Source organism: Cebus imitator, unplaced genomic scaffold, assembly GCF_001604975.1.
Source record: "Cebus imitator isolate Cc_AM_T3 unplaced genomic scaffold, Cebus_imitator-1.0 Scaffold113, whole genome shotgun sequence".
NCBI classification, from domain to species: domain Eukaryota; kingdom Metazoa; phylum Chordata; class Mammalia; order Primates; family Cebidae; genus Cebus; species Cebus imitator.
This window is the reverse complement of record NW_016107428.1, coordinates 6,228,974-6,255,175: the sequence shown is the minus strand read 5'-3', so window position 1 is coordinate 6,255,175 and position 26,202 is coordinate 6,228,974. Positions and strand designations below refer to the sequence as shown.

Sequence of the window (26,202 nt, the reverse complement as noted above, 5' to 3'; positions counted from 1 at the left end):
CATGATCCTTTTGCCTCTTCAGTAATGTTCTTCCTTCACCCACTCTCTGGGCTGCTGCTATTGTCACACCCACTAATTGTTAGATACATACCAGTGTTTAGAGAAGAAGTTGCACACCTTTGCAAAATGATGTCTTAAAGTTCCCACACTTGTCCTTTAGCATATTAGGAAGAGAATGACTGCCTTGTGGAAAGCAGAGGAGGTCAGCGGTGTACCAGCTGCCACTGGCTATGAGTGCAGAGTAGGCACTTACCTACTCCTGGCTTATTCTGCTGCCCACTCTCATGAAAAGAATCCACATACCAATAAATGCTAACTTGGTTGCCATATTTTAGCAGGTTCTGCTGAGAGTGTGATTATATGGAAGACATGCTAAAGCTGGTAGTATAGGAAAAGGGGGCTAGGCTTGGGACATTTAATTTGTTTATCAAATCATTCTTTTTATAAGTGTTTTCTTTCTTGTGACTATCATACATTCTAAATTTGATGCCATCTATCCACTTAAGAACCTAGAAAAGCATGACTCGTGTCAAGTAATAATGGATAAAATGTGAAATCTCAGCTCTGTTCTTATTGCTGGAAAGACCTTAGGCAATGAGCAACATAAGGACTGACTCTTATGGGGCAAAGATCTTGCCCAAAGTCAAGCTTTACTAGTAATTTCGAGCATAAAAGAAATTGTGGACACAGGTGAAGCAGATAGAGGTCTGGAACCCTTGATGTGGCTTCTTGGATTCTCTCTTGCCACAATGGAGACACTGTGGCTCAGAATAAGAGATGAAGCCACTAGATAATATAAGCAGTTACATTATTTACACAGAAATAATCATGAAATACGTCTATTTTATACTTACAGCTTACATAACATTTTTCAGGAAGCTATGTCCCATAAATACTGAGTCTCAGGGAGTTTAAGTAGTTCACCTGAAGTCCACAGCTCGTTGTAGTAGAGCCAAATGGAAAGTGAGGTCCTTGAGACTGTGAAGCCCAAGGTCTCGCCATTGCACGGTAGTGTTTCCCAAAGGAAGCTTAACGGTCATGGGGAGCCCACAGTAGAAGAGAAGGTTGATCTCAAGTTGATTACCAAGCTGTGACTCTTCCTTGCTTCCTTCCTGAACACAGCTAGAACTGGCCTCTGAGTGTGGGCGTGCAGTGGTTGGAGCCTGAGACAGACCCATTGTCTTATAGATTAATGCAGTCGGCTGCAGGGACTGGGAATGTGTTAAGATGGTTTCAGATCCTTCACCACTTCAACCTGAACTCATATTTGCTGAAGAAAAAGCAAGGAATCATTGGTGTACACAAAAAAAGTTTGAAATATAAGGACCTGAAAAGGAGAATCAGTCTTTGTACACTCTGGCTGACATCTGTCTACTCTTTCATGTTTGTTGAGCATTTGCTATATTCTGGACAATTTGTAAATATTTTCATATTTATTTTATCATTGTGGGACTATAAATGTTATGTTGGTTGTAATTTCCTATACCATCAGGAGAGAGCTCAGCCCAAGTGGAGTGTATATATGTGTATATGTATGTGTGTGAATTCATTCAGTGAAGGGAATAAAATAATTTGGTTTAGCACACAAGAGTAATTAATTTGCATAAACATGATACTATATAGAGTCAGGTATTCTGAATAATTCTGTTTTCCTGGAAATTATATGTTTTTTACTTATATTACTTTCTAAAACACATTATATGTATTTGAGTTCAGAAACATTGATAAAGGCCCAGATGCAGTGGCTCATGCTTGTAATCCCAGCACTTTGGGGAGCCAAGGCAGGTGGATCTTGAGCTCAGGAGTTCAAGACCAAACTGGTCAACATAGTGAAACCCCATCTCTGCCACAAGAAATACAGAAAATTAGCTGGGTGTCGGTGGTGCACACTTGAGGTCCTAGCTACTTGGGAGGCTAAGCTGGGAGGATTGCTTGGGCCTGGGAGGCAGAGACTGCAGTGAGCCATTATTACACCACTCTGCCCTCCAGCCTGGGCAGCAGAGATTATTTTATCTCAGAAAAAGAAAAAAAGAAAGAAAGAAACCCTGAAAAAGACTGAATCTTAAGAAAAGATGACATATTTCTGTTTTGTCCATGGCATATAGAGTATAGGCTTCTTTAGTTATACATATGTACTTGTAGACACACACACATATGTAGTAATCTTTATTTAAAAAGTGCCTTTACATTTTCATGATGAAATTAATCTTAATACTTATATTTTACAATTTTGCAATAATATTATTGAACTGTTTCTTACATTATCATTATTATGTTTTTTTCCCTCTGTTCACATGTGCATGAAATAGACTCCAGATAGGAAATGGTTGATTTTTGATGGCCCAGTAGATGCAGTGTGGATTGAAAATATGAACACTGTGCTGGATGACAACAAGAAGCTATGTCTGATGAGTGGGGAGATTATTCAAATGTCACCACAAATGAATCTAATTTTTGAGCCAATGGATTTAGAAGTTGCTTCCCCTGCCACTGTAAGTTCTCTATTTTGAGATCTTATAAATTATAAAATGTTATGAATATGTGTATTTGCTTAGTAACTTTGATTTTAAGCAAAAAATATTAGCAGAATTTCTTTTAAGAGCAATCTGTGATTCTCAAAGGACAGACATGTCTGTTGACATACCTTGACAAGTTTAGTGGTCAGGATGTTTTCCTCTTGGTTTGGGACTGTTTGGTAAATTCAGATACAAAAATCAAGATCATGAGATTATATAAAAATTAAGCTTTCCCCCAGACTTTTCTGAAGATTATAAGAAATGGATGTGCCAAATCATATTTATTTTATAAGCATTGCCTTGATGGTAACCAATTATGGCTTTCCAGGTTTCCAGATGTGGCATGATTTACATGGAGCCTCACATGTTAGGCTGGAGACCACTGATGTTGTCCTGGGTGAATCTGTTACCTGCATCAGTCAGTGTTATTCAAAAGGAATTTATAATGGGCTTATTTGACAGAATGATCCCTGTTTCGATTGAATTTATTAGAAAGCATACAAAGGTAAGATAAATGAGAATTTTAAGATTAAAAAATAAATGGAAAACTCATATTGGACTTATCAATTTTAATGTCTGTTTTTTATTATCAGCTAATAGATGTTAAATCAAAAACTTTCTGATTAAATTAAAAATTTAAATTAGAATGCATATAGTTCACTAAAAATATTTTAAATGAAGTATATTGGTGCTACTCTTTTCTCTCTCTCTAAAAACAGGAGAACTCAAAGGCCCACATAACCATGTCAAAATGTTATTTATTTTTTCTGATGGGCTACTGGATTTTAAATAATTTCTATTATTACAATATTCTTTATTATCCAAAATTCCTAAAATAAGCCAGTCAGTCCATGGTAGAAGGACTGGGAAGAGGCCCTAAAGTAGGCAAAGTCATTTTTCTTTCTTTCAGCATACACTGGGGAGGGGGCGGAGAGGAAGTGGGGACAGTAGAAGGGAGGAAAATGACAAGGAAATGGGAATATCCTGCCTCTGAGAGTTGACTGAGCTTCAGCGAGTCTCTGAAACTCTCTTCAGCTGGAAATTACTGAGCAAAAATGTTTAATTTCTGCTTTGGGAGATGCTGACCTAAGGTCTTTTAGAATGACTTTGGCTCTGGAGCAAAGTTCCGATAGTTCTTTTGCTGTTGAAGATATAACAAAAAATCTTGAGGCAGAAGTTTAGTGCCAGGTACAGATTTGGAAAATGGAGTTTAAAACCATGTTAATGTAGATTACCTAAAGAAAAAATCCAGAGAAAAAAAGAAGAGAGCAAGGGATAGACTTGCAGGTTCATCAGTGATTTAGACAAGAGAGAGGAAAGAGAGAAGAAGGAAGTGAGGTGACTTCCATATTTCTCTTTCAAGAAGTTTGGCTGTAACCTAAATAGGTTGTAGATATGAAGTAATTCATGCTTCATAAACAGTTAATCATGTATGAACTGAGGTCATAATAAAATAAGCTTCAGGGCCTTTCTGGGTTTTTTCTCTGGCATTGTCAGAGAATTTAGATACTATGAATAAACGAATTTTCTATGTAGCTGAAACATCTTTTCTATAGGAAAACATAAAACTTTGAATGCAAGCTTTCTCAAATATACTGTGTACTTCTGTTATCTCTTGAAGGAATTATGAATGCCTGTTATTTGCTATGTAGTAATAAGTATCTGTTTTATTTGCAGTGATAACTGTTTGTGTTTTAGTGTTGCATCAGTAATACTTAGTCCCACACATAGAAACTCAGCTGCCTTTTCTGATGTTTCTACTGGGGTGACAGCTGAAGATGGAGTCGCCTGCTTCTAATCTTCAGGGAGTCTGTTTTAGAGAGTTAATTTTTACTTGTTAACCACCAAAAAATGTGACTTTGACAACTGGAAGAAACCTGCATGGGGAGAAGACAAACACCTATGATAACTTAATATATGCTGCATGGTTCTAGGAGCAGTACATGTTATTTCACTTATTTTATAAACTATCCTGGTGACATGCAGAAAAGTAAAGTGCACGACAGCTTGAGCACCCAGAAAGGTTTTTGAGGGCTCCAAGACTTGAAATTGTATTTCACAGTTTACTATGAGTATTGCTATGCCTTGTAAATATGCTCTAAAATGGATTTTACTTATTAAGCATTTTAGATACACAAATTAACTGCCTTCTCTGAATTTTTTTTAGTGTTTTCATGTATAAAATTAGTATACCCTAGAATCTATATCTTTAATTAAATTAACTACACATGTAACAGTATTTTTTTTTAATTGGAGAATCGATATGAGAGGTTAAAGAGTACACACTACCTGAATATAACATCCAGTTCTCTCAAGTGAATTGTAATAATAGTACCTATTCATAGATAGTATGAATTTAAAATTATTATTCTCTGCTAAAATTTAATGAGCTTAATAAATATTAGCTGGGGCTGTTTTAGGTAGTATCTAATTTAAATTGTTTATACTTTTTTTCATACTGACTTTTCAGGAATTATCTCCTACTTCCGACACAAACTTAGTCCGATCCTTAATGAATCTAATAGACTGTTTTATGGATGATTTTGCTGATGAAGCCAAACTAAAGGAGAGAAATGATCGAGAAACTTACTCTTTGCTTGAGGTAAGGTCCATTGCCTTCTGTATCTTGCTACAGAAAGACAGGTATCTACTGCCTTTCCTTAAAGCTTTTTAATTTATGAAACTCATTTTGCCCCTGAAGTTGAAGACTAGTCAACAGGTGGTAGCGGAAGAGTGAGGAAAAAGTCCGGTCCCAAATTGTAACTGCTGGTGGGGAAGCTCCTTAACTGGCAGCCGTGGTGCATCACGAGGTTCAGGTGGAGCCCAGAGATTGCCTCAGATTTGCTACTAAAATCTCAGGTTGTTTGACCAGCTTCAGAAATGATTCATTCCCAAAATGTCAGTGACCATTTTGGCAACGAGATTTACCTCCTTTCCAAACTATAGTAATTTATTGGTTTTTTCCCCCTTGATTTTTCTTCCTTTTTTCATGAGATGTAAATTATTTGTATACATATGTGTGTGTATAAATATATATTTGGATTAAGGAAAGCAGGAAAATATATAGGTAATCAATAAATGATTTTTTAAATGGGAATAAAAATATCAGTAGACTTTGGATTTTTTAATGAAAATATTCCAGTACTATTCATGGTAGCACTTCTGTGGTCAGTATGGTACTTGCATAACTTACATGTTTTGAAATAAATTTTTAAATTTAGTGTTAAATGGTTTCTGGAGAGAAGCGGTCTGTGAGTAAACTAGGAGTAGGTGAACAGGGTTGAAGTAGAGTGCAGAACTTTCGTGAGCATAGTCCAGACTCTCTTGGCTTTGGACTTAATAAAAGACCTTGTTTTTAAACGAGCAAACTGGTTTTCTACCTTATTGGTGGGTCTTGTCTTCTACTCTGTTTCCTCTTTTTGAGTCTGGAAAGAAGAAAGCTCGTATCTTTTGCTTGCAGAATTGCAATTCTAGTTTATACACTTAGTGCTCAGATATTACAAATAAAATAATTTAAATATGTTGTACTTAAAGTAAACCCACCATATCAAAATTTAAATAAAATTAATATGTAGGTTATTTGCCTTATTACAGTGTGCTGTAATGCCTTAATAAGTTATTTCTAAGTTTCTTTTAATATCAAGCTGCTATCATGTGTTGAAAATATGCAATTTACTAATCATTCTGAAATTTCATATGGCCAGAATGTATACTTTGTTTTGTAGTATCTTCTCTAAGATTTTATAAGACATGCAATTTGATTTTTAAAAACTTTTATGATACAAAATCCTGAGATGACCTACCATTATACATGAGCTTATGTGTTTCCTTTCAGAGCTACTAATCTGGTTGATCTGATATGTAAGCTTCAAGGACAGATTAAAATTACTCTTTAATTGTTCTTAATCTTCTCATCTCTCCATCGCAGGGCATTTTTCTGTTTTCATTGATCTGGTCCGTTGGTGCTTCTTGTACAGATGATGATCGGTTGAAATTTAATAAGATTCTTCGAGAACTTATGGAAGGTCCGATTTCAGATCTAACTCGAAATAGGTTTAAATTACAGAGTGGTACTGAACAAACATCCTCAAAGACGCTAACTGTCCCATTTCCTGAAAAAGGAACAATTTATGATTATCAATTTGTCACTGAGGTAAGAGTTCTGAAGCAAGATTTGCAACTGCCAGCCTGGCAGAGTCCCCTCTCCAATACCCAGCATATGATGGCTCTGTGGCCACCTTCATCATCGCTGTTTACCTTAAGAGACAGCATAGATTAGAGGAAGGTGTACTACTGGATTGAAGTCAGACAGCTCTAGGTTTGAGTCCTAGTAAAGTCACTCTTTCTGTATAGCCATGGTCTGTGTTCTCCGAACATAGTTCTTCCCAATGGTACTATGAGATAATAATATCGGATGGACCAACTGCACTCATTAAATAGAATCACACCAGGCATATACTGTTTAAGGACAGCTCTTAGAGATTCACAGTGCATGTTGGTATACTAGGCACTAAGAAGTCCTGTAGGAACCCAGGTGGTGTAATCTTAATTCAGTGCTTCCCAAACGGATTGGAAAATAAAACTTGGGTGGGGGCTGTTTTTGTATAACAACTTCCACAAGTATTGTACTGAGGACCAAGTTTAGGAATACATATTATTTAAATATATACAGATTTAAGTAAAATTGGGATCATACAACGTTCCCAGTGGGCAGCTTTATGTCCTTCCTTTTTCTTAATGAGAACAACTTGCTGTTTCACTAATGTTTCTTCAGTAAACTTGCTTTCTAAAGTCTCCCTACCATATGAATGGACTATGATTTAGTCATAATTTCCTACCCTCGGACATTGGACTGTTTTTGGTTGTTTTAAGGTTCTCACTTTTATAAATACTACCTTGGTAAATATTCTTGGATACAAGTCATTGGGTACATATCTGATTATATCCTTAAGATAAATTTCTAGAAAAGGCATTACTGTATTGCTTTTTGAATTTTTATGGTTCTTGCAATGTATTGCTGACTCATACCAGAAGGGGTGACTGTGCCCAACACAGATATTATCACTCTGCCCAACACAGATATAATATTTTTACTTTTGTTAATTTAATTTTATTTCAAATTATTAATAATACCCTACATTTTCAGGGTAAAGTTTATTAAGCTTTCTGCAATTATTTCTATTTTATTTTCCAACACTTTGGTGAAGTGGGAAGGGTAGAATTATTTTGCAAGTTTTGCTGTTGAGGAAATGGGGCTCAGAGATTTTATGCGATTGTCTCAGGATCATACAACCTCTAAATAATGGTACATTTCAGGTTTTCTGATTCTTAATGATTCCTTTCCTATACAGTATCTAAAGACACGTTTGAAAAGATTATCAAGAACTTGGAAAGGCATTATTTTCTTTATTGATTCTAGAAATACTTCTTTATAATACAATTTTCAGACTGAATTTAATACCCTAGAAAAAAATCACGGCTCTCTGCACAGTCTTGTACCTGAAGATACAAGAATGAGTAAAGCACAGTGCATCCCTCTGTGAGTTCACAACCTCTTCAGATTACAGCCATGTGCCATTCTGGCCCAAGGAGTGCCATGCATCAAAGCTCAGGGACCCAGGGAAGCAGGGGGACCAACAGGTGCATCAGTGAGGCCTGGTTGTGAAGCATAGATGGGTCTGAATTCTGATGTACTTTGAATGACCAGGAATTTAGATTTTATTCTCTAAGAAGGGTGGTTGTGTTTTTCTAAGAAGTGAGAGTTAACATGATATTCTTGAATGTTTTTGTTATAAACACTGTCATAGCAAATTAAAATTTTAGTTCACAAGCTAATTGGATGTAAAAATATGGCATAATGTTAACTCATAATAGTCTCATATTAAGAAATCTTTCCTGTTCTAGAGATCCGTTACACAGCAATGTGAATATAGTTAACACTACTGAACTATGCACTTAAAAAATGGTTAAGGATAGGCCGGGCGCGGTGGCTCAAGCCTGTAATCCCAGCACTTTGGGAGGCCGAGGCGGGTGGATCACGAGGTCAAGAGATCGAGACCATCCTGGTCAACATGGTGAAACCCCGTCTCTACTAAACATACAAAAAATTAGCTGGGCATGGTGGCACATGCCTGTAGTCCCAGCTGCTCGGGAGGCTGAGGCAGGAGAATTGCCTGAACCCGGGAGGCGGAGGTTGCGGTGAGCCGAGATCGCGCCATTGCACTCCAGCCTGGGTAACAAGAGTGAAACTCTGTCTCAAAAAAAAAAAAAAAAAAAAAAATGGTTAAGGATAAATTTTATATATTTTTTACTATACATTTTTAGAAAGAAATCTTGCCTGCATTGATAAGCTAACGTTATCAATACTGTTATAAAAGGCAAGCAATATGCGGCTTATCTTCTAGGGAGAAAAAAATCTATATTGTAAAATTATTTACTCTTTAGTCCATTGGTTAGTTTAATTTTCTCAATACCATTGAATAATCTAACATTTGGCCACAATAATTGATCATTGGGTAGGTGAAAGCAGTGGTTTCAGAGCATCAGAAACCCACAGCATTGCCATTTCATTTGTATTTGTGTAAAAGCTAGTTTCTCCTTAATTTACACATACAATCTAACCTTCAAACTGAGTGTTACGTGTCTTAAAGGATAAAACAAATGTATATTTATCAGGGTTTGTTGGTCTTAGCCTTTTCTACAATAGCACAAAAGTATAGAGCTTTTAAAAGTATTTTATAACATTCATTACTTGGTTGTTTATTTTAAATAGGGAATAGGAAAATGGGAACCATGGATAAAGAAATTGAAAGACGCTCCTCCAATTCCTAAAGACGTATTTTTTAATGAAATCATTGTGCCAACTCTGGACACAATTCGATACTCTGCATTAATGGAATTGCTGACCACTCATCAAAAGCCTTCAATATTTGTAGGACCAACGGGAACTGGGAAGAGTGTTTACATTATTGTAAGTATTGCAGAAATATACATATTAAACTGTGCATAATCTTCCTAGGAACATTAGTTTTTGAAATAGTAGACAAATAATTTTTTAAAAATACTCAAGTACTTTGATGTTTCAACCACAGAGAATTTTTGAAAAATTGCCTACTTATTTTATTTTTGATTTTGGCCAAAAGGCCAAGAAGCGATAATTGTCTATTTGTTTTAGAAAATTGATTAATGATATGATGGCATTTTATATCACTAAATTTTTGTCCCATTTATTTTAGTATTTTAATAAGAATTGCTTGTTCCACATGAGAATTTCGTATCTCTTGAAAGTGTGTTTTAGTTACACTTGATGCTTTCTAAGTTATTTTATATCTGAAGGATTATTGTGTAGTAACAAGACTGATTTTCCTTAATGATGTCTGGAATTGTTGTCTGTTAGTGAAGATAATATGCTAGCCGCTGTAATAGAAAATGCCACAGTCTCAGAAGCTTTACACAGCCTGTGGAGGAGAATGAAGGTGTCTTTTGACAGACCCTCTTTCATTGTAGGTTCCCAGTTAATTCACATTCCCCACCGTACCTGTTTCTTGTTCTTTATTGACTTTAACATTACATCTTATAATCTTTCTGAAATGTATTTGGCAATATAGTTACATAGCCATCCTAGTATTGATTGAATAATCTCTTTCATAAAGGATTGGAATGACAGCTCTCATAAACTAAATGCTTGAATGTATGGGAGTATCCAAGAGGCGGGAGAGATACATTTTCACTGAGAATTTAAATCAAGGAGTATTTTTGGCCTGGCTTAAAAAAAAAAAACAAAAATACTCAAAGTGTACAGAAAGCTGATTTATCTAAGATATCACCATGGGTAAGGGAATAGAGACAACGTGATTGAAGGCAGTAGTTAGAAGAAAATACAAGCCTTTGTCATTTGTACCTTCATCAAATTCAGCCCAGGAATAAAGTGCCTAGACATAAAAACATTCCTTTCCACACACTGAGGAACATAACTTTGTAATTTTCTTTTAAAAATGAATATTGTAAATATCTTTTACATTTATTTTTCTACAAGATTGTTTTAAGGATATAGTATTCGATTCTATAATTTTATGATAATTGATTCAAATCCCTAATTTTTCTAACAGTTTGCTTTAGAAATAAGATTGCAATGAATGATTTTGTAGTGAAATCTTTGTTCTTATCTCTGTTTGTTTAGGAAAATTTTCTAAGATTCCTGGAAATGGAATTGTTGATTTTTTGATGAATATTAAGTTGTTCCTCAGAAAGGTTATTGTCCACCATGCCCTTCAGGGGGAGTTCATTACCTCAATTAATTAAGAGTTAGTTACATTGTAAATAATATAAATAGAAGGCTGAAGTCTCCAAAATTTGTTCTTCTGGGAAAGAAAATATTACTTTGAGACAACATTACATAATTTTAATTTCCCTAAAGTAATTTCATTGAGGATTTATTTATATAAACTGCTTAATAAAACTTTGTACCTATATTTCATCTGGTTGAAAGAAGGAAATATAAAATTTATAATTTAAAGTGATTTTCTCTTCAAATTATTATACGTCTTTATATTTTAAATAAACTTTGAAAAAATAAGTAGTATTAAATATTACCTAAAAATGTAAGTTAAAGCAATACAACAAAAAAAATTTACTGAAGACACTGGTTGACAGCAAATCTGTCGAGGGAGTTTTAGTATCTTGATAGTTGTTGGAAGGACTCTATAATTTCATACAATTTACATTGTTGAGAGCTTAGATTAAAATGATTGTTAAAAATACAATATTTAGTATTATGGTTGTTTCTCATTTAAAAGTAATCTCTGTTGGCAAATAAGTATTTTCCCTTTCACATAAATACAAAGGTTTTATAGAATAATTTTAATCAACACATATAATTTGATCATTAAATTGAAAAAAGAAACAAGTAATTTTTGTAAGTATGTACTTAATTTTGAGTGTTAAATGTAAACATCAAAAATACTCATCTTTCAGTTGACCAAGTAAAATTTTATCTGTGGGAGTATTATGAGAGGTATTCATTTAAACTGAAGAATAAGGCTTATCTGATGATAGCTTATAAAACCATAAATTTTGTTGATATAATTTTTAAGGCATCATGATAAAAAGTGAAAATGTACTATTTAGAATTTTTAAATCACCTATACACTTCTGGAATTAGAGCAACATTCTAATAATGGTCTGATTTGCACATTTTATTTCTATATATGACATAAGCAATATACAGAACAATACTCTATTAATGGTCCTCTTTAGTTACTTTTCTTTTGCTTTCTTTTTTTTTTCCATTTACATGATCTATTTTTGCTTGTTCTTTTCACTTTAAGTATTTCTTGATTACTTAGACTCAGCGTGTCGCTGCATTTTGTATTTGTGTCAATCTGAGCCCTTTTTCCTTTTTCAATAAGGACATTGATCTCAGATACATAAATTGTCATAATGAGTCATACTTTTGTATTCACATTTTCTGTTTAGCTTATGTGCTTTAAAAATTTTTAATTTCTGTTATGATGATATGTTTATAATATTTCTTCTTCCTATTGATTTAGAAGTATATGAAAACTATTTAAAATTCTTCTAGTGTTAATCTATTTTAAAACACTAAGAATTTTTCTGGTCTATAATTTTTTTTTAAATTCATTTTTAAGTTATCAATACTATGAGTAACAGTATCCATGGACCTCCTTCCCCTACCCAGTTAGCTAGGAAGAGTGAAGTATTGCTGTTTGTCTCCTGTACCTTTCACCATCTTCTGGTAAGACAGAGATGTTTTAAAACCTCAGTTTATTTTTGCCAAATTATTTTTAATATTATGCAGCAACTCTTTTAGAATTTTTATATTAATTACATTTGAATTTTGTTTTTAGAACTATTTATATTTATTATGGTTAGATTTATTTCTGCTTTTAGATGGTCTCAATGCCCACTGCCAAACTGTTCATGCCACGGCTTATGTATGTGTTCCATTCCTATTTTCATTCTTTTATTTTTTGAGAGACAGGGTCTTGCTCTGTCCCCTAGGCTGGAATGCAGTAGCACAATCACAGCTCACTCCAGCCTTGGCTTCCTGGGCTCAAGTGATCTCCTCACTTCAACCTCCCAAGTAGCTGGGACTACAGGAATGCACCACCACTCCCAGCTATTTTTTTTTTTTTTTTTTGTAGAAATGGGATCTGACTATGTGGCCCAGGCTGATCCCCAACTCCTGAGCTCAAGCAATTCTCCTGACTTGACCCCCCAAAGTGCTGGAATTACAGGCTGGAGCCACCATACCCACCCCTTATTTTCATTCTTGTTTCATTTAGTTCTTCCATTAATCCAACAAAAATTTATTGATTACCTACCATGTTTCTGCCATATTACTGCCATTGTTAGCTGAATAAAAATATAGTATAATACAGTATCTACATTGTATATCATGTAGGCAAGCAAAGTGAAATAATTTTTTAGAGTCTTAAGCAATAATTTTTAACAAATTATATAAATTTGTTTTACTCAGACACATCTTTTCTTTCTTATAGTTGCTCAGAATAGGGAGTTGTTTCCTTAAATACATAGAATAACTTGTTTTCAAACTATTATTCCTCTTAAAATAATCTGTCACTTACATTATAATCATAAAATTATAAAAGACATTTTAATCATAATAGTCACAAAAACATATTCCTACTTTTATTCTAAACTTCCCCATTCCCAGTTTTTGCTATTCAAACTGGTGTCTGTTGGTGGGGGGCCAAGGTAGGGTCAGCTGTGGGGTGGGGAGGTCGCTGAGGGATAACATAGGTACAAATGCCAGATGTAGGTGATGGGGAGGGGAGGGTGGGGATGGAGGTAGCCAACCACATTGCCATGTGTGTGCCTATGCAACAATCCTGCATGATCTGCTCATGTACCCCAGAACCTAAAGTACAATAAAAAAAAAAAGAAAAAAAGAACTTCCATTTTAGAACGTGCTCATTCTGTGAAAAGAAAAACAATTTTAAATTTAAAAAGGTAGCTCCTGCTGGGCTGATGGGAGGAGTGAAAACCTTCCTCCAGAATCTCTGACCAGCTTGTCACCCTCCTTCTTCCTTATTTTCTCTATTTGTTCTGCCTGCCGGTACTCCTGTCATGTGTGCTGAATGTAGTCATTAATGAGAACATCATAAGTTCTTTTTAAAATACGTGTTGACTTGATGAATAGATTAATATTTTAAAGTATGGTTTCAAAATTTTCATTTGCTTAAATTATGGTAATATTTAGTATGTAATCACAACATGAAAAGAGGACTTGCCTGAGGTGTTTTACCACTTGATACTTTGGGTTGTAATTTCGTATCTAAATTATAAAGTTGAATGCTGCAAGCACTTAATGCAAGTGAAGTTTAGAACGGGCAAAAAACTTCACCATTTCCCTTCCTTTATTCATATGTGTATGTGATAGATACTAGTGTTCATTAAGAAAATATGTGATTTACTTAAGACTTTTCTAATAAATTGGCCCTTCATTGACAAGGGATTGTGCCCTACACAGAACTCTTAAGGGAGAGAAGGGGAAGAAGGAGTGGGGAGAGGCAATTTTATTTTGAAGAGCTCCTGAGGGAATTCTGATATGTCCTGTTCCTGGCATACATCTTGATTAAGAACCATTGTAATTCCACCTGCTTCCTAGTGAATTCCATTTTGAAAATACAGTTATGTTTTTAAGCTTTTTAACTTACAGAAAATAGCTTCATATGTAAGTGGAAAGATAATAGGATATATGAAAAAGAATATTGATGTGGAGAGAGACAAACGGCAGTCTGAATTCTTGCCCATCTTGGACAAACTAGGCAAGTTTCCTAACCTCTGAGTCTCTGTGACTCCAAGTTAAGGAGGAATGTGTACTCCCCAGTGGCTATGAAAACCAGAGAAGGCACATGCAAGAGGGTGGACACATAGAGACACTCCATTGGCATGGTAACTGTTATTCCTACTGATTCCATCAATTTGTACAATATTATGACACTTAAGGTTAAATTTGGGTCTGTCAGTAATGATGCTTAGTGTTTATTCTGAAATGTCAAAACATAATTTCAACTATGACTCATTTTATTATTTTGTTACATAGAATTTTCTTTTAAATCAACTAAATAAGGAAATCTACAAACCTCTGCTGATTAACTTCTCGGCACAAACTACAGCAGCTCAAACTCAGAATATTATCATGTCAAAATTGGACAAGAGAAGAAAGGGAGTTTTTGGTCCTCCTTTGGGCAAGAGAATGGTAATGACTCTTTGTATAGCACTGGGCCTATTCATATATATTGCTGCAGTCAGAACAAGGAAACCAAATATCCTAGGGATAGACATCTTTTTCTATAGGTTATTTTGTGTCACAAATTCAGATTAAAAAGTTTTCCCAGAAGTATAGTTATATTTGTATGTGCACTAGACAGCTTGATGTTTAAAACAAGGAGTTGCCCTTTGAGTTGAAGGTAGAATATTCATCGAGAAATCATCTACCTTCCTGATTCTTTCACTAATAATTTTACTTAGCAGCCTTTGCTGCTTGCTATTGTAGACCTTCAGCAACCAGCTATCAATGGATTTACCTGTGTTCCTCCACAAAGAACACTGTTCTCACCTTTCTCATCTATTTTCATGAACAGAAATGTGTGGTATAAGGAAAAAATACGTGATTTATTGAGAAACAAATTGTATGAAAGGATTAATAAGTCCTGAGCTACAAATATTGGCAATGAGAATGTCTCCATATTTCTTGAAGAATATGAATGCTAAAAGCATGGAAGCTGAGGATATTCTTGTTTAGAAAAGAAACATCACTTCCCCATATGTCCTCTGCAAGTAGATAGCTAAGTATTTGCCTCCATATTGTTTACACAATAGGACTCTATGTTGAGATGTTATTATTTTCTGTACTTCTCTTCTCATTCTCAGGTTGTCTTTGTAGATGATGTCAATATGCCTGCTCGGGAGGTATATGGCGCTCAACCTCCCATTGAGTTACTTAGACAGTGGTTAGATCACTGGAACTGGTATGACCTAAAAGATTGTTCCATGATTAAACTAGTGGACATCCAGATCATGTGTGCTATGGGACCTCCAGGTACATTTCCTGAGTTTGTGATTATTAAGACAGAAAAATCACTCTGGCTATAGCTAAAGAACTAACTGGAAAAGAACACTTTTGCATTCAATGTTTTGTGTGTATGTTTTCTATGTGTATCTACTGTGATCTAACAGAATGCATTACATGGGCAACTCTATAAAGTGGGTGATCTTGGATGGGCTATACACCCACCAACTCTTCCAAATCCTTTTTTCTCCCATCTTCTGAAACTCTTCCAAATCCTTTTATCTCCTACCTTCTGGAAGTTTGCCCCCCATTTCCTGTTTCTGTCTTCTGAAAACTCACATCCTCCTGGGGCAGCTCATCTTCCTCTGTGTCATTCCTTAATCTTCAACTGTGCAGAATGGTCCCTGCTTCAGAAATCAACCCCAATCAAGTTCCATTCAAGTCAGTCTCTGGATTTAAACAAGCTACTGAGAAGAATTTAAGTAGGAAATGGCCAAAAGATCCTTTACATTTTCCAAGAGAATTTTATACTCTAAGAAATCTCTATGTAGAGGAAATTTGCTTTTAATGCTGTGATGTCTAAAATGGCTTGCTTTAATGAGACATCTTTAACTGTTTTCTTCCTGACCTCAAGCCAGTATGTCTTTTTTTTAAAAATTGCTTGCATTGATATACCACTTCAGGGAATCTCTCTCGTATTTGCTCCCTAATTCTGACCTTTATCTGACCTGTATGTAATACAGTTTGCTCTGAGTCAGTAATTGCTCTCAGCACACTTCCTGGACTGTCTTGAACACTTTGTTTGTTTGTTTTTGAGACAGGGTCTCACTCTGTCTTGCTTAGGTGGGTGCAGTGGTGCAATCATAGCCCACTGCAGCCTCAAACTCCTCAGCTCAAGTGATCCTCCCACCTCAGCCTCCTGAGCAGCTAGGACCACAGGCATGCACCACCAGGCCTGGCTTACTTTGTTTTTATGTTTTGTGGAGTCAGGGGCTTGGAGGCTTGTTATTATGCTCAGACTGTTTTTTGTTGTTGTTGTTTGTTTTGTTTCATTTATTAAATAAAAGACCATGTTGCTCCTGGGTCTCAGAGTTCAGTTCCACTTTCTTTCTCCCACACCACCCCAAGCCAGGCATTTATACTCACATGTCCATTGTTCCCTGCCTCCTCAGGCATTGGAAAGAAGAGTATACTAAAACGATGAGGTATCTTTTTCCTTTTGAACCCTATTTCTATTTTCTAAAACTACCACAATTTCTGAACGTTCATATAGACTAGTTTTGAGCAAATTCATTTCAAAATGTGGGACAAGAATTTGGCTCTATGTCATAGTTGTGCTGAATCCCAGCCTATGGGAAGTACCCTAAACTTTGGTCAGTCAGATTCACCAGGATTACATTAGTATTGTGTAATATTACCTCTTAATATTGCATTAAGGATGTTTACTATTCATTGCTTTAGGCTGTAAACTATGGAGACCGTTGCCTATGGCTTTTTCTGCCTGGTCTGATTTCCCTTAGTAATATAGATTTGACCCAAGATTATGTCTAATTAGTTGAACTCATTCAGTTAATTCACCTAGAAAAGTAACACCTTGGGTTTGAGGGAAAAATAGTTTTGATGTCAGGGTTATCCAAGCAATTGATTACTCTTAACTTTGTGTGCCATGAATTTGTCCATCTTTTAAGTTACTTTAAACTATAAAATATTTGAGAAAATACTCTTGTATATACTAGTAACATTATTAAGATTTACAGTTTTTAATGTTTAGGTGGTGGTCGAAATCCAGTAACTCCTCGATACATGCGACATTTCAATATTATAACAATCAATGAGTTTAGTGACAAATCCATGTTTACAATCTTCTCCAGAATCTTAACTTGGCATTTAAAAATCTGGTAAGTAATGAAAAATTTGTGTTTTTTTAGGAGGTATATGTTAAAATGCAGGCTTTGAATGAAGAGGCCCCCCCCAAACAAGCTTTATATGAGCAACATGGCTGTTTATTCACCTGGGTGCAGGTGGGCTGAGGCCAAAAAGGGCATCAGTGAAGGGCGGTGGGATAAGAGTTGGTTTTATACGTTGGGATAAATCCTTTGGGGAGGGGGCAGGGGTGTTATGGAGTAAGATCAGTTACAGTGGGACGGGGGTGGTGATTAGCCAAGGCAGGCAGGACTTCAGACTTTTGGGTCCAGGCTTGCACATGGAGGCCTGACAGTATAAAATATTTTAGAAACATACCAATATTAAATAGCATATTTCAAAGAACAAAAGCATTCCTAGATAAGGAAAAGGTAATAGACAACATGATTTACCTCTGTTCCTCCTACGTCCCAGTGTGGGAGCATAACACAAAGAAGCCTGACCATTCTGCTATATCATATGTTCATGTTTGAATTATTATTTTGAGTTTTCACCACTGAATTCAATTACTGCTGGAAAGATTTATTAGGTTTGTGCAGTGACTTTGATACCCTCTAGTAGAACTCTTGAGTCCTGCAGGGATATTCATGTCCAAGTCTGAGAAGTATTGTCTTGGCGCTGCCTAACTGTAGAGATTCTGCTACTCCACAAGATGCAGAGATATCCGGAAGCCAAACTAGGCTGGGCAGGGGAAGTCTGCCAGTGTCCCCATGCCCATTCTCAAGAAATTGTAGTTCCTTGCCTTATCCAGTGATGATGGAGTAGACAGCTGGTTCCTTGACAAACCAGAAGTTAAATATAGGTAGTCTTTCTAAATTACTTCTCTATGTCCTTTATACCCTAATCATGCACTTTGTCTTGGTTCACTGTTTTACTTTCCTTTTTTCTCTTTTCCTTATTTTATATATTTTATTTTCCTCCTTTTTTTTCCTCTGAAAATACCTGTTTCACCAGTGTTCCTTATGGATTATATTGATATGCAGTTGAGAATGTTGGGGTGAAAGAGGTTGGGAAATGCTTGTCTGGTGGATTTGGGATTACATAATCTGGGTTCCTTGGCTGTCTATTCTGTTCACTTAAGTGGTTTTAAGTCCATTAAACTGGGCCCTGCTCATTTCACAGGGTTATTTTGGACATACCATAAAATAGTAAATGGAAAGTAGCTTTAAAAGGAGTAAAAATCTATTATTATTGTAATAAGGTATGGTAATTTTATAAATGAAATTGATTTAATCAAAAATAAAATTTTTTGTTGGTCCTGCTAAATATCCTTTATGTGTCATAATTTTATAATTGCTAACATTTTCCTTTCTTTTTATTTAAAAAATTTTTAAGTTATAAATTTCCAGATGAATTTCTAGATTTGACCACACAAATCGTAAATGGCACAATGACTCTGTATAAAGACGCAATGAAGAATCTCTTGCCTACTCCAGCTAAATCTCACTACTTGTTCAACCTCCGTGATTTCTCCCGTGTCATTCAAGGTGTGTGTTTGTCAAGACCAGAAACAACAGAAACCACAGAAGCAATTAAACGTCTTTGGGTTCATGAGGTAAATTTTCCTGTTACTGAAATGGGATTATGTGAGAAAGATTTACCATGCCACCAACTGGATAAAAGGAAATATTCTGCGATTTGTATTGCTGAAATGTATTCAGTTATTTGGCATTTTGAAGATCAGTGTTCAAGAAAAATATTTAAAATGTTTTATGATGTTGAAAATGCTTTATCTCCCATATTCAGATTTAGGAATTTCTGTTGATTTATAGGCTATTTCATAGTAGGTATCACTTTAAGCCAGTTTCCCTTAAGTAGTTTAATCCTTATTAGTTTGACTTCAAATACGTTTGAAATGGAACACTTTTTAAGGAGTTGTTTTTATAAGAAATGAATGTGGGATTTTTTTTCTGCATTACTTATTTGTGTAGTATTACTGCACAAATGTAGTGGCTTAAACAAAAGAAATTTATTTTCTCATGCTGGCTTGCTAAAGCCACCTTGTCTCTGTGTCCTCACATGGCCCTTCCTCTGTGCATATAAGGGCTGCCCAACAGGAACAAGAACCAGAGAGAGAGAGAGAGAACGCACACACTTTAGTGCCTCTTCCTCTTCTTACAAGGACACTATCCTATAGTTTTAGGGCCCTACCCTTATGACCTCGTTCAACCCTAAGTGCCTCCTTAAAGGTCCTATTCCCAAATTCAGTCACATTGAGAGTTAGGGCTTTAACATAAGAATTTTGGGGGGACATAATTCAGTCCAAAATAGACCATACCCCTGGGACACTTACACTGCTTTAAGAAAGCAGTTGTTACATGTAGCAAGCCTGACTGTTTCTTGCAATCCCATAACATGTGCATATAACCAGAGATTTATTTTGATAGATTGTTCTTTGTAATGACCTAAAATAAAAATAATTAACACATATCCCAAACAACTCTCCCTCTACCCAAGACATTTCCTTTTCTAGAAAATGTGCTTTTTGGAAAAAAAAATTATTGATTTGTCAATAACTTTCAAAATATTATCTATCTTAGAAAAAGGAAACATCACTGGAAAGGAGTTGGGAATCGCTGGATACTGGTGCCCAGCTCTGCTATCCCCATCTGAGCGACCAGCAAAGACAGTCACTACCTTCTCAAGGCCTTAATTCTCTTAGCATCTCTACATCTACTTCAGCTCCCACCCCCAAAATTACCTTTCATTGATTAGTAACTGAATATAACCTTATTATTCTAAATATATGGTCAAAATTAACATTTAAAACAACATTATTATAAATGCGTCCTGATTATTTGGATAAACTTTCAATAAAACCCACAGAAATTTTCTAAGAATATTTTTTATTAGTCGATATTAGCACAGAAATAATAACTTTTTTAAAAAATCAGAAGAAAGTCAGTTCCTAAAGCTGCTTTTTAATTATTATACAGGTCCTTCGAGTATATTATGACCGCCTTCTGGACAATGCAGACAGAAGCTGGCTCATCAACTATATTCAAGAAATTTTGAAAAACTACATGCATGAAGATTTTCATGAGCTTTTTCAACGTTTGGATTTTGATAATGATGGAATAGTGGAAGAAGATGACTTACGCAGCTTAATGTTTTGTGATTTCCATGATCCCAAGAGGGAGGATACCAACTACAGAGAAGTCACAGATGTGGATAATCTTCGAATGATAGTAGAAATTCACCTAGAAGAATACAACAATATAAGCAAAAAACCCATGAACCTCGTCTTGTTTCGATTTGCTGTAGAGCACATCAGCAGAATTTCCAGGATCCTGAAGCAGCCTCGCAGCCATGCTCTCCTAGTAGGGGTTGGAGGGAGTGGAAGACAGTCTGTCACCAGATTAGCTGCCCACATGGCTGATTATTCAGTTTTCCAAGTTGAAATCTCTAAGGGGTATGATATTACTGAATGGCATGAAGATTTAAAAGTGATCTTAAGGAAATGTGCAGAAGGTGAGATGCAGGGTGTCTTCCTGTTTACAGATACTCAGATTAAAAAAGAGTCATTTCTGGAAGATGTCAATAATCTGCTAAATGCTGGGGAGATTCCAAATCTCTTTGCATTAGATGAGAAGCAAGAGATATGTGATAAGATGCGTCACATAGATCGCCAGCGAGATAAAACCAAGCAAACAGATGGCAGCCCCATAGCCCTTTTCAACATGTTTATTGATCGTTGCCGCAACCAACTGCATGTGGTCCTTGCCATGAGTCCCATTGGAGATGCATTTCGGAATCGTCTAAGGAAGTTCCCTGCTCTTGTTAACTGCTGCACCATTGACTGGTTTCAGGTATCGTCATGTGTATTTTAGATAGACTTCTAGAAATGTTGAATTTCTGTCCTCATCGTGACTTATTTTATAGACTCCCAACCGCCCCAAAATGTAGTTTAGCAGAATCTTCTGATCATTTGTAATGTATTTTATCAAATTATAATTCAAGAAATCATCATAATACAAAAGTATTTATTAAGAGTATATGTGATCACTAACTTCAATATATTATAGGAAGTGTTATGATAAATTTGTGTGTCCTGACAAACACAGAGCACGCTTGAACCCTTCACTGAAGAAACCATAATGAAGGAACTGTTCACAGAGGTGTAGGCAGGGTTAAGGGGGCCAAGAGGGGATGTTGGAACACTCTGGAAGTGGAGAGTGGAGCAGTAGCAGGAGGTGCTACTATCCCCGGGGATAAAAGGGCAGAGGAAGGGAAGACTGTTACTGGAACTCAGAGCTTAGAGCTGTGGATGTAAGACTGCCCAACAGGAACAGGAACCAGAAACCTAGAACTCAGCTACTGCTAGAAAGGAAGGGAGCATTCAAATACCCCTATGTCTCACTTCTTTACCATACCCGCCCTACACCCCAATCTCTTTCTTTTAGCTAAACCCAAAGAAGTTAAAAGGAAGAAAGCCAGAGTGACGTTTTTTGTAGTGGACCTCAGTACTGGGAAGCACAGAGCAGAGCCAACAAAGGCAGCGAGTGGATGGTGGGGTGGGCATGAGGGGTGGGGAAGAGGAGCAGCAAAGGGAGAATAGTTAGATGTGAATAGTAGTTTAATTTTCCCTTCTAGCTTCAACAGTGTGTCACAATGCATTCTGTGCCAGTGTAGTAAGAAATCTGTGGGCTGTGGCTAAGATCCTGTGAGTAGGATCTAACAGAAAAGCATTTATGACCTTAGAAAATTTATAGAACCTCTTTGTACCTCCACTTCCTGGTAAAATTAATTATTTTATGCAAAACATTTATTGAATTCTGTTTTGCTTTGTAGCATGTCGTAATCTAAAAGCTGGAGATGAAGCAAATGAAATAGATAAGATCTCTGCTCTCCTTCAGCTTCCTGTCTACAGACAAATAAGCAACACATAATTTCATCAGACAGGGTAGCATATAGAGAGTAAATGCTTTGTTGTTGTTTTGAAACGCAGTCTCAATCTTGCCACCCAGGCTGGAGTGCAGGGGCACAATCTTGGCTCACTGCAACCTCCGCCTCCTGGGTTCAAGAGATTCCCCTGCCTTAGCCTCCCAAGTAGCTGGGATTAAAGGTTTCTGCCACCACACTTGGCTAATTTTTGTATTTTTAGTAGAGACAGGGTATCACCCTGTTGGCCAGGCTGGTCTTGAACTCCTGAGCTTAGGTGATCTGCCCTCCTCGGCCTCCCAAAGTGCTGGGATTACAGGTAAATGCTTTTTAAATAAGGGACAAATTAAGGGTTTGAAGAGGAAACTGGAAAGACAAAATCATGTCAGTACTGAGATGTGGACACAGAGGATAAACTAGTGAAGTCAAGCGGCTAGACAGAAGAAAGGAGAGCGTGGCAGAAAATCAGGGTGACAGGAGCATAGGAACTGTGGGGGAAAGTGGTATAACAGGTCAGAAATACAGGAAGGGCCAAATCAGATGGAGAATGGCAAGTTGGTTTGGATTTTACTTTAAGAATGCTGGGAAGTCTTTGAATGGTTATAAATTGGGGAATGTAATATGAGCTAATTTGTATTTTGAAAAAATCATTCTTGTAGCTCTGTGGAGAATGCAAGCAGTTAGGATGCTATTGGAATCTTGCAGGCAGATGATAGTGGAGGCTTGAATTGGGATGATTGAGGTAGATAAAGAAGAGAAAGGCTTTGAAAGCTATTTCAAGAATGATGCCTACATCATTCTCAGGAGAATTAAATGAGATAATACTGGTAAAATGCATACAGAAGTAGAAATTCCAGAAATTTAGTTCCTCTGCCATTCCTTTCTCCTGCAGCACTCAGGAATAATTTCTCTAACTCAGAACAAACCACAGACAGTGAATGTTGTATGCACTAACTAGCTACTGGCTCCCTGTCCTAAGTATGCAAGTCCTTGGGAAATTTCCTTATGAAATTGTCTCTCCCATTCTGTCACACTATTCCCCTTCACCCACACTATTCCCCTTACCCGCAACATCTGTATGTTGTAAAGGGTTGCGGTAGTAACAAATCCAGATTTGTAATCTTAATAAAGTGCTAAACATTTGTCTTAAATTTAGTCATGGCCTGAAGATGCCCTCCAGGCAGTTGCCTCACGATTCCTGGAAGAAATTGAAATGTCAGAGGAAATACGAGATGGCTGTATCGACATGTGTAAAAGCTTCCACACTTCTACTATCAATTTATCAAAATCTTTCTTTGTTGAACTTCAAAGACACAATTATGTGACTCCTACCTCTTACCTCGAATTAATCTCCACCTTCAAATTATTGTTAGAAAAGAAAAGAAGGTAAAAATGAAACTTCATATTTCTAAGTAAGCTATAGAGAATTAAAAATGTGAGTGCAAAAATGACATAAATATGATGTAATAGGGGTTTATTTTATAGAAATATACTCTGAGTTTTGTTACATCTTTAAATAATTTAATCCACAAACATTTTGAGTATAGGGAGGGGCCTCATCCTTCTCGTACGGGCACATTGCCTAGCACATTGGAGATGCACAATCACTCTTGGAAGAATGAAGATACTCCAACCAGAACTCTGAATATTGAGTAAATACTACTAGAGAGTGAGTTTCTCTGATAAATGATTAGATAATAGTTAAACCCTTTCTTTGGATACTGAACAGCTGAGACTCTAGGGAGGGACAGCTACTCTCTAATAAACTCTCATTTGAAAACATCAATATAAACATGAGTAAATTTATGTGCTATAGAAAATGTCAATGTGCGTTTTTTTTTTAATGTTCTTGAGGGTGACTTTTGTGTGCATAAAAGTTTATTCAAATATTTCCTTGGTTCTAAAAATTGAAATTCAGTATGTATGTATACTACAAAATTTAGAAACATCACAACATTAAGCTAGAAAGTAGGAAGTTTGGAAAATTTTAGTGGTTACCTTTAAAGGGGACCCTGGATTACTGTATGGCTCCATTCAAAAGCTTGTTTAGATAAAATTTTTAATGCAGTATTTATATTTCCCTTTTAAGTTCTGATTTAACAAATCAAACATTACTAGATACTTAAATAATTTATAAGTCTAGTATTTTAAATGTATACATATGATAAGCCTTAAGTACTTTTAAATGTTTGAATATTATCTATAAATTAATCTGATTTCTACTTAAAAACTCAAATGTAAATTTATTGCTTGGTCACACGATTTATATTGGAAGCTCAAGCCTGACCCATGAATTGAACAAATTCTTTTAAAGATTGAAAAGAATACATAAAACAACAAATATACACAGATAATATAAAAATATTAATACTATGAGTTTGATTTTTATACGTATTTCTATGGTTAATTCTAAATCTTTCTGTGGCTAACCCACTATCTCAAGCATTTTGAAGCACCTTTTCTCATATTGGGCAGCATCTGCCTAGATACGGATATGACACTCCTCATCTGTATTCATAGTGACTATTGCTGTGCCATCCCAAGCAGGCCTGTTGTCATCACTGTGGTCTATAACCCTGTGTTTGAATCATACCATTAGGAACTTTTCAACTACCTAATGTAATCTGCAACTCCCACGGTGACTGCTGCATAACTTGGCTGGAATTCATTATTTCTTTGGCTCTCAACATAATTGTCTTTCTGTGTAGAGCTTATGATCTTTAACATAATGGCATCTTGCTTTTTTCATATTTTCTTATCCAGGAGATCAAAAGCTCTTAGAGAATGATTAAATTTTGGATGTCGCTCATGGCTTTTGTTTGATTGTGCGCTCACAATAGTAAGGCTACCCTAACGAAAAGAAGGATTATAAAAACGAGATACAAACTTATATGAAGAGTTTAAACAGACTGGTTATAAATTTTGAAGTCACAATGTTGTTAAGTTCAAACTTACAGGTTGAAAGAGTCAGTTTTTAAGACATTTTCAAATATTCTTATTTGCCTTTCAAATTTTCCTTTTTCAAATGTTTTTCTTTTCAAAATTCCTTGCAAAGTAAAAAAAAAAATAGATATTAATTTCTCCTTTACCACAACTAGAATTCCTACCCTGTGATTATTCTTCCTGTGATAGCTAAACTCTTCACATCTTGATAGCCAGGTAGTGCTGTAACCTAGAAGCAAGTTTTCAGGTTACCTGCCAGGAAATCTGTGGTTAAGCTAGCAAAGCATCACATGGGATGAGCCACAATATTGAAACTGTCCCAGGCTCGCAGGAATGGGACCTTTTTCATGCTTGTTGTATGAGGTTTCAACTGAAACCAAGCTCACAGACAATAGACTGCCATACAATTGGTCCCCTCTGTTCCCATTACCATAAAATATTTTGCTCTCTCAGAGGGAATTCAACATGTGCCAAAAACATGGCATGCTCTCACAAATTTTTTTTTGGAAAAAATTACAATCCTTTCAGTGTTCTCCAGGTTACCTTTTCCATCTCACTACTACTGCAGTCTGTTTTTTGAAGGGGATTTTTAAAACCATGCCATTTTTTACTTGGAGACATTATGATATATTAGGTATTTTAAAATGAAATTACAAATAAGACTTTTCTCTATAGAGAAATAAATATGTATTTGCAGATAAATGCAGATAGCATTTTTTTCCATTAATTTATTTTATTGCATTTTAGGTTTTGGGGTACAAGTGAAGAACATGCAAGATTGTTGCATAGGTACACACGTGGCAGTGTGATTTGCTGCCTTCCTCCCCATCACCTACATCTGGCATCTCTCCCCTTGCTATCTCTCCCCAGCTCCCCACCCCC

The 26,202-nt window shown here is 35.9% G+C and overlaps 1 protein-coding gene across 1 annotated transcript in view; it reads left to right on the top strand.

Annotated features, from left to right (window-relative positions):
- Positions 1–26,202, top strand: part of DNAH7 (dynein axonemal heavy chain 7) — a 344,809-nt gene that overhangs the window by 210,363 nt on the left and 108,244 nt on the right. Inside the window, exons 32-42 of the mRNA XM_017538741.2 lie at positions 2,310–2,492; positions 2,845–3,021; positions 4,987–5,118; positions 6,445–6,669; positions 9,289–9,486; positions 14,605–14,760; positions 15,435–15,603; positions 17,345–17,471; positions 18,832–19,051; positions 20,433–21,305; positions 23,534–23,763. Coding sequence (XP_017394230.1) covers positions 2,310–2,492; positions 2,845–3,021; positions 4,987–5,118; positions 6,445–6,669; positions 9,289–9,486; positions 14,605–14,760; positions 15,435–15,603; positions 17,345–17,471; positions 18,832–19,051; positions 20,433–21,305; positions 23,534–23,763 — 2,690 coding nt within the window. The remainder of the gene's footprint in view (positions 1–2,309; positions 2,493–2,844; positions 3,022–4,986; positions 5,119–6,444; positions 6,670–9,288; positions 9,487–14,604; positions 14,761–15,434; positions 15,604–17,344; positions 17,472–18,831; positions 19,052–20,432; positions 21,306–23,533; positions 23,764–26,202) is intronic.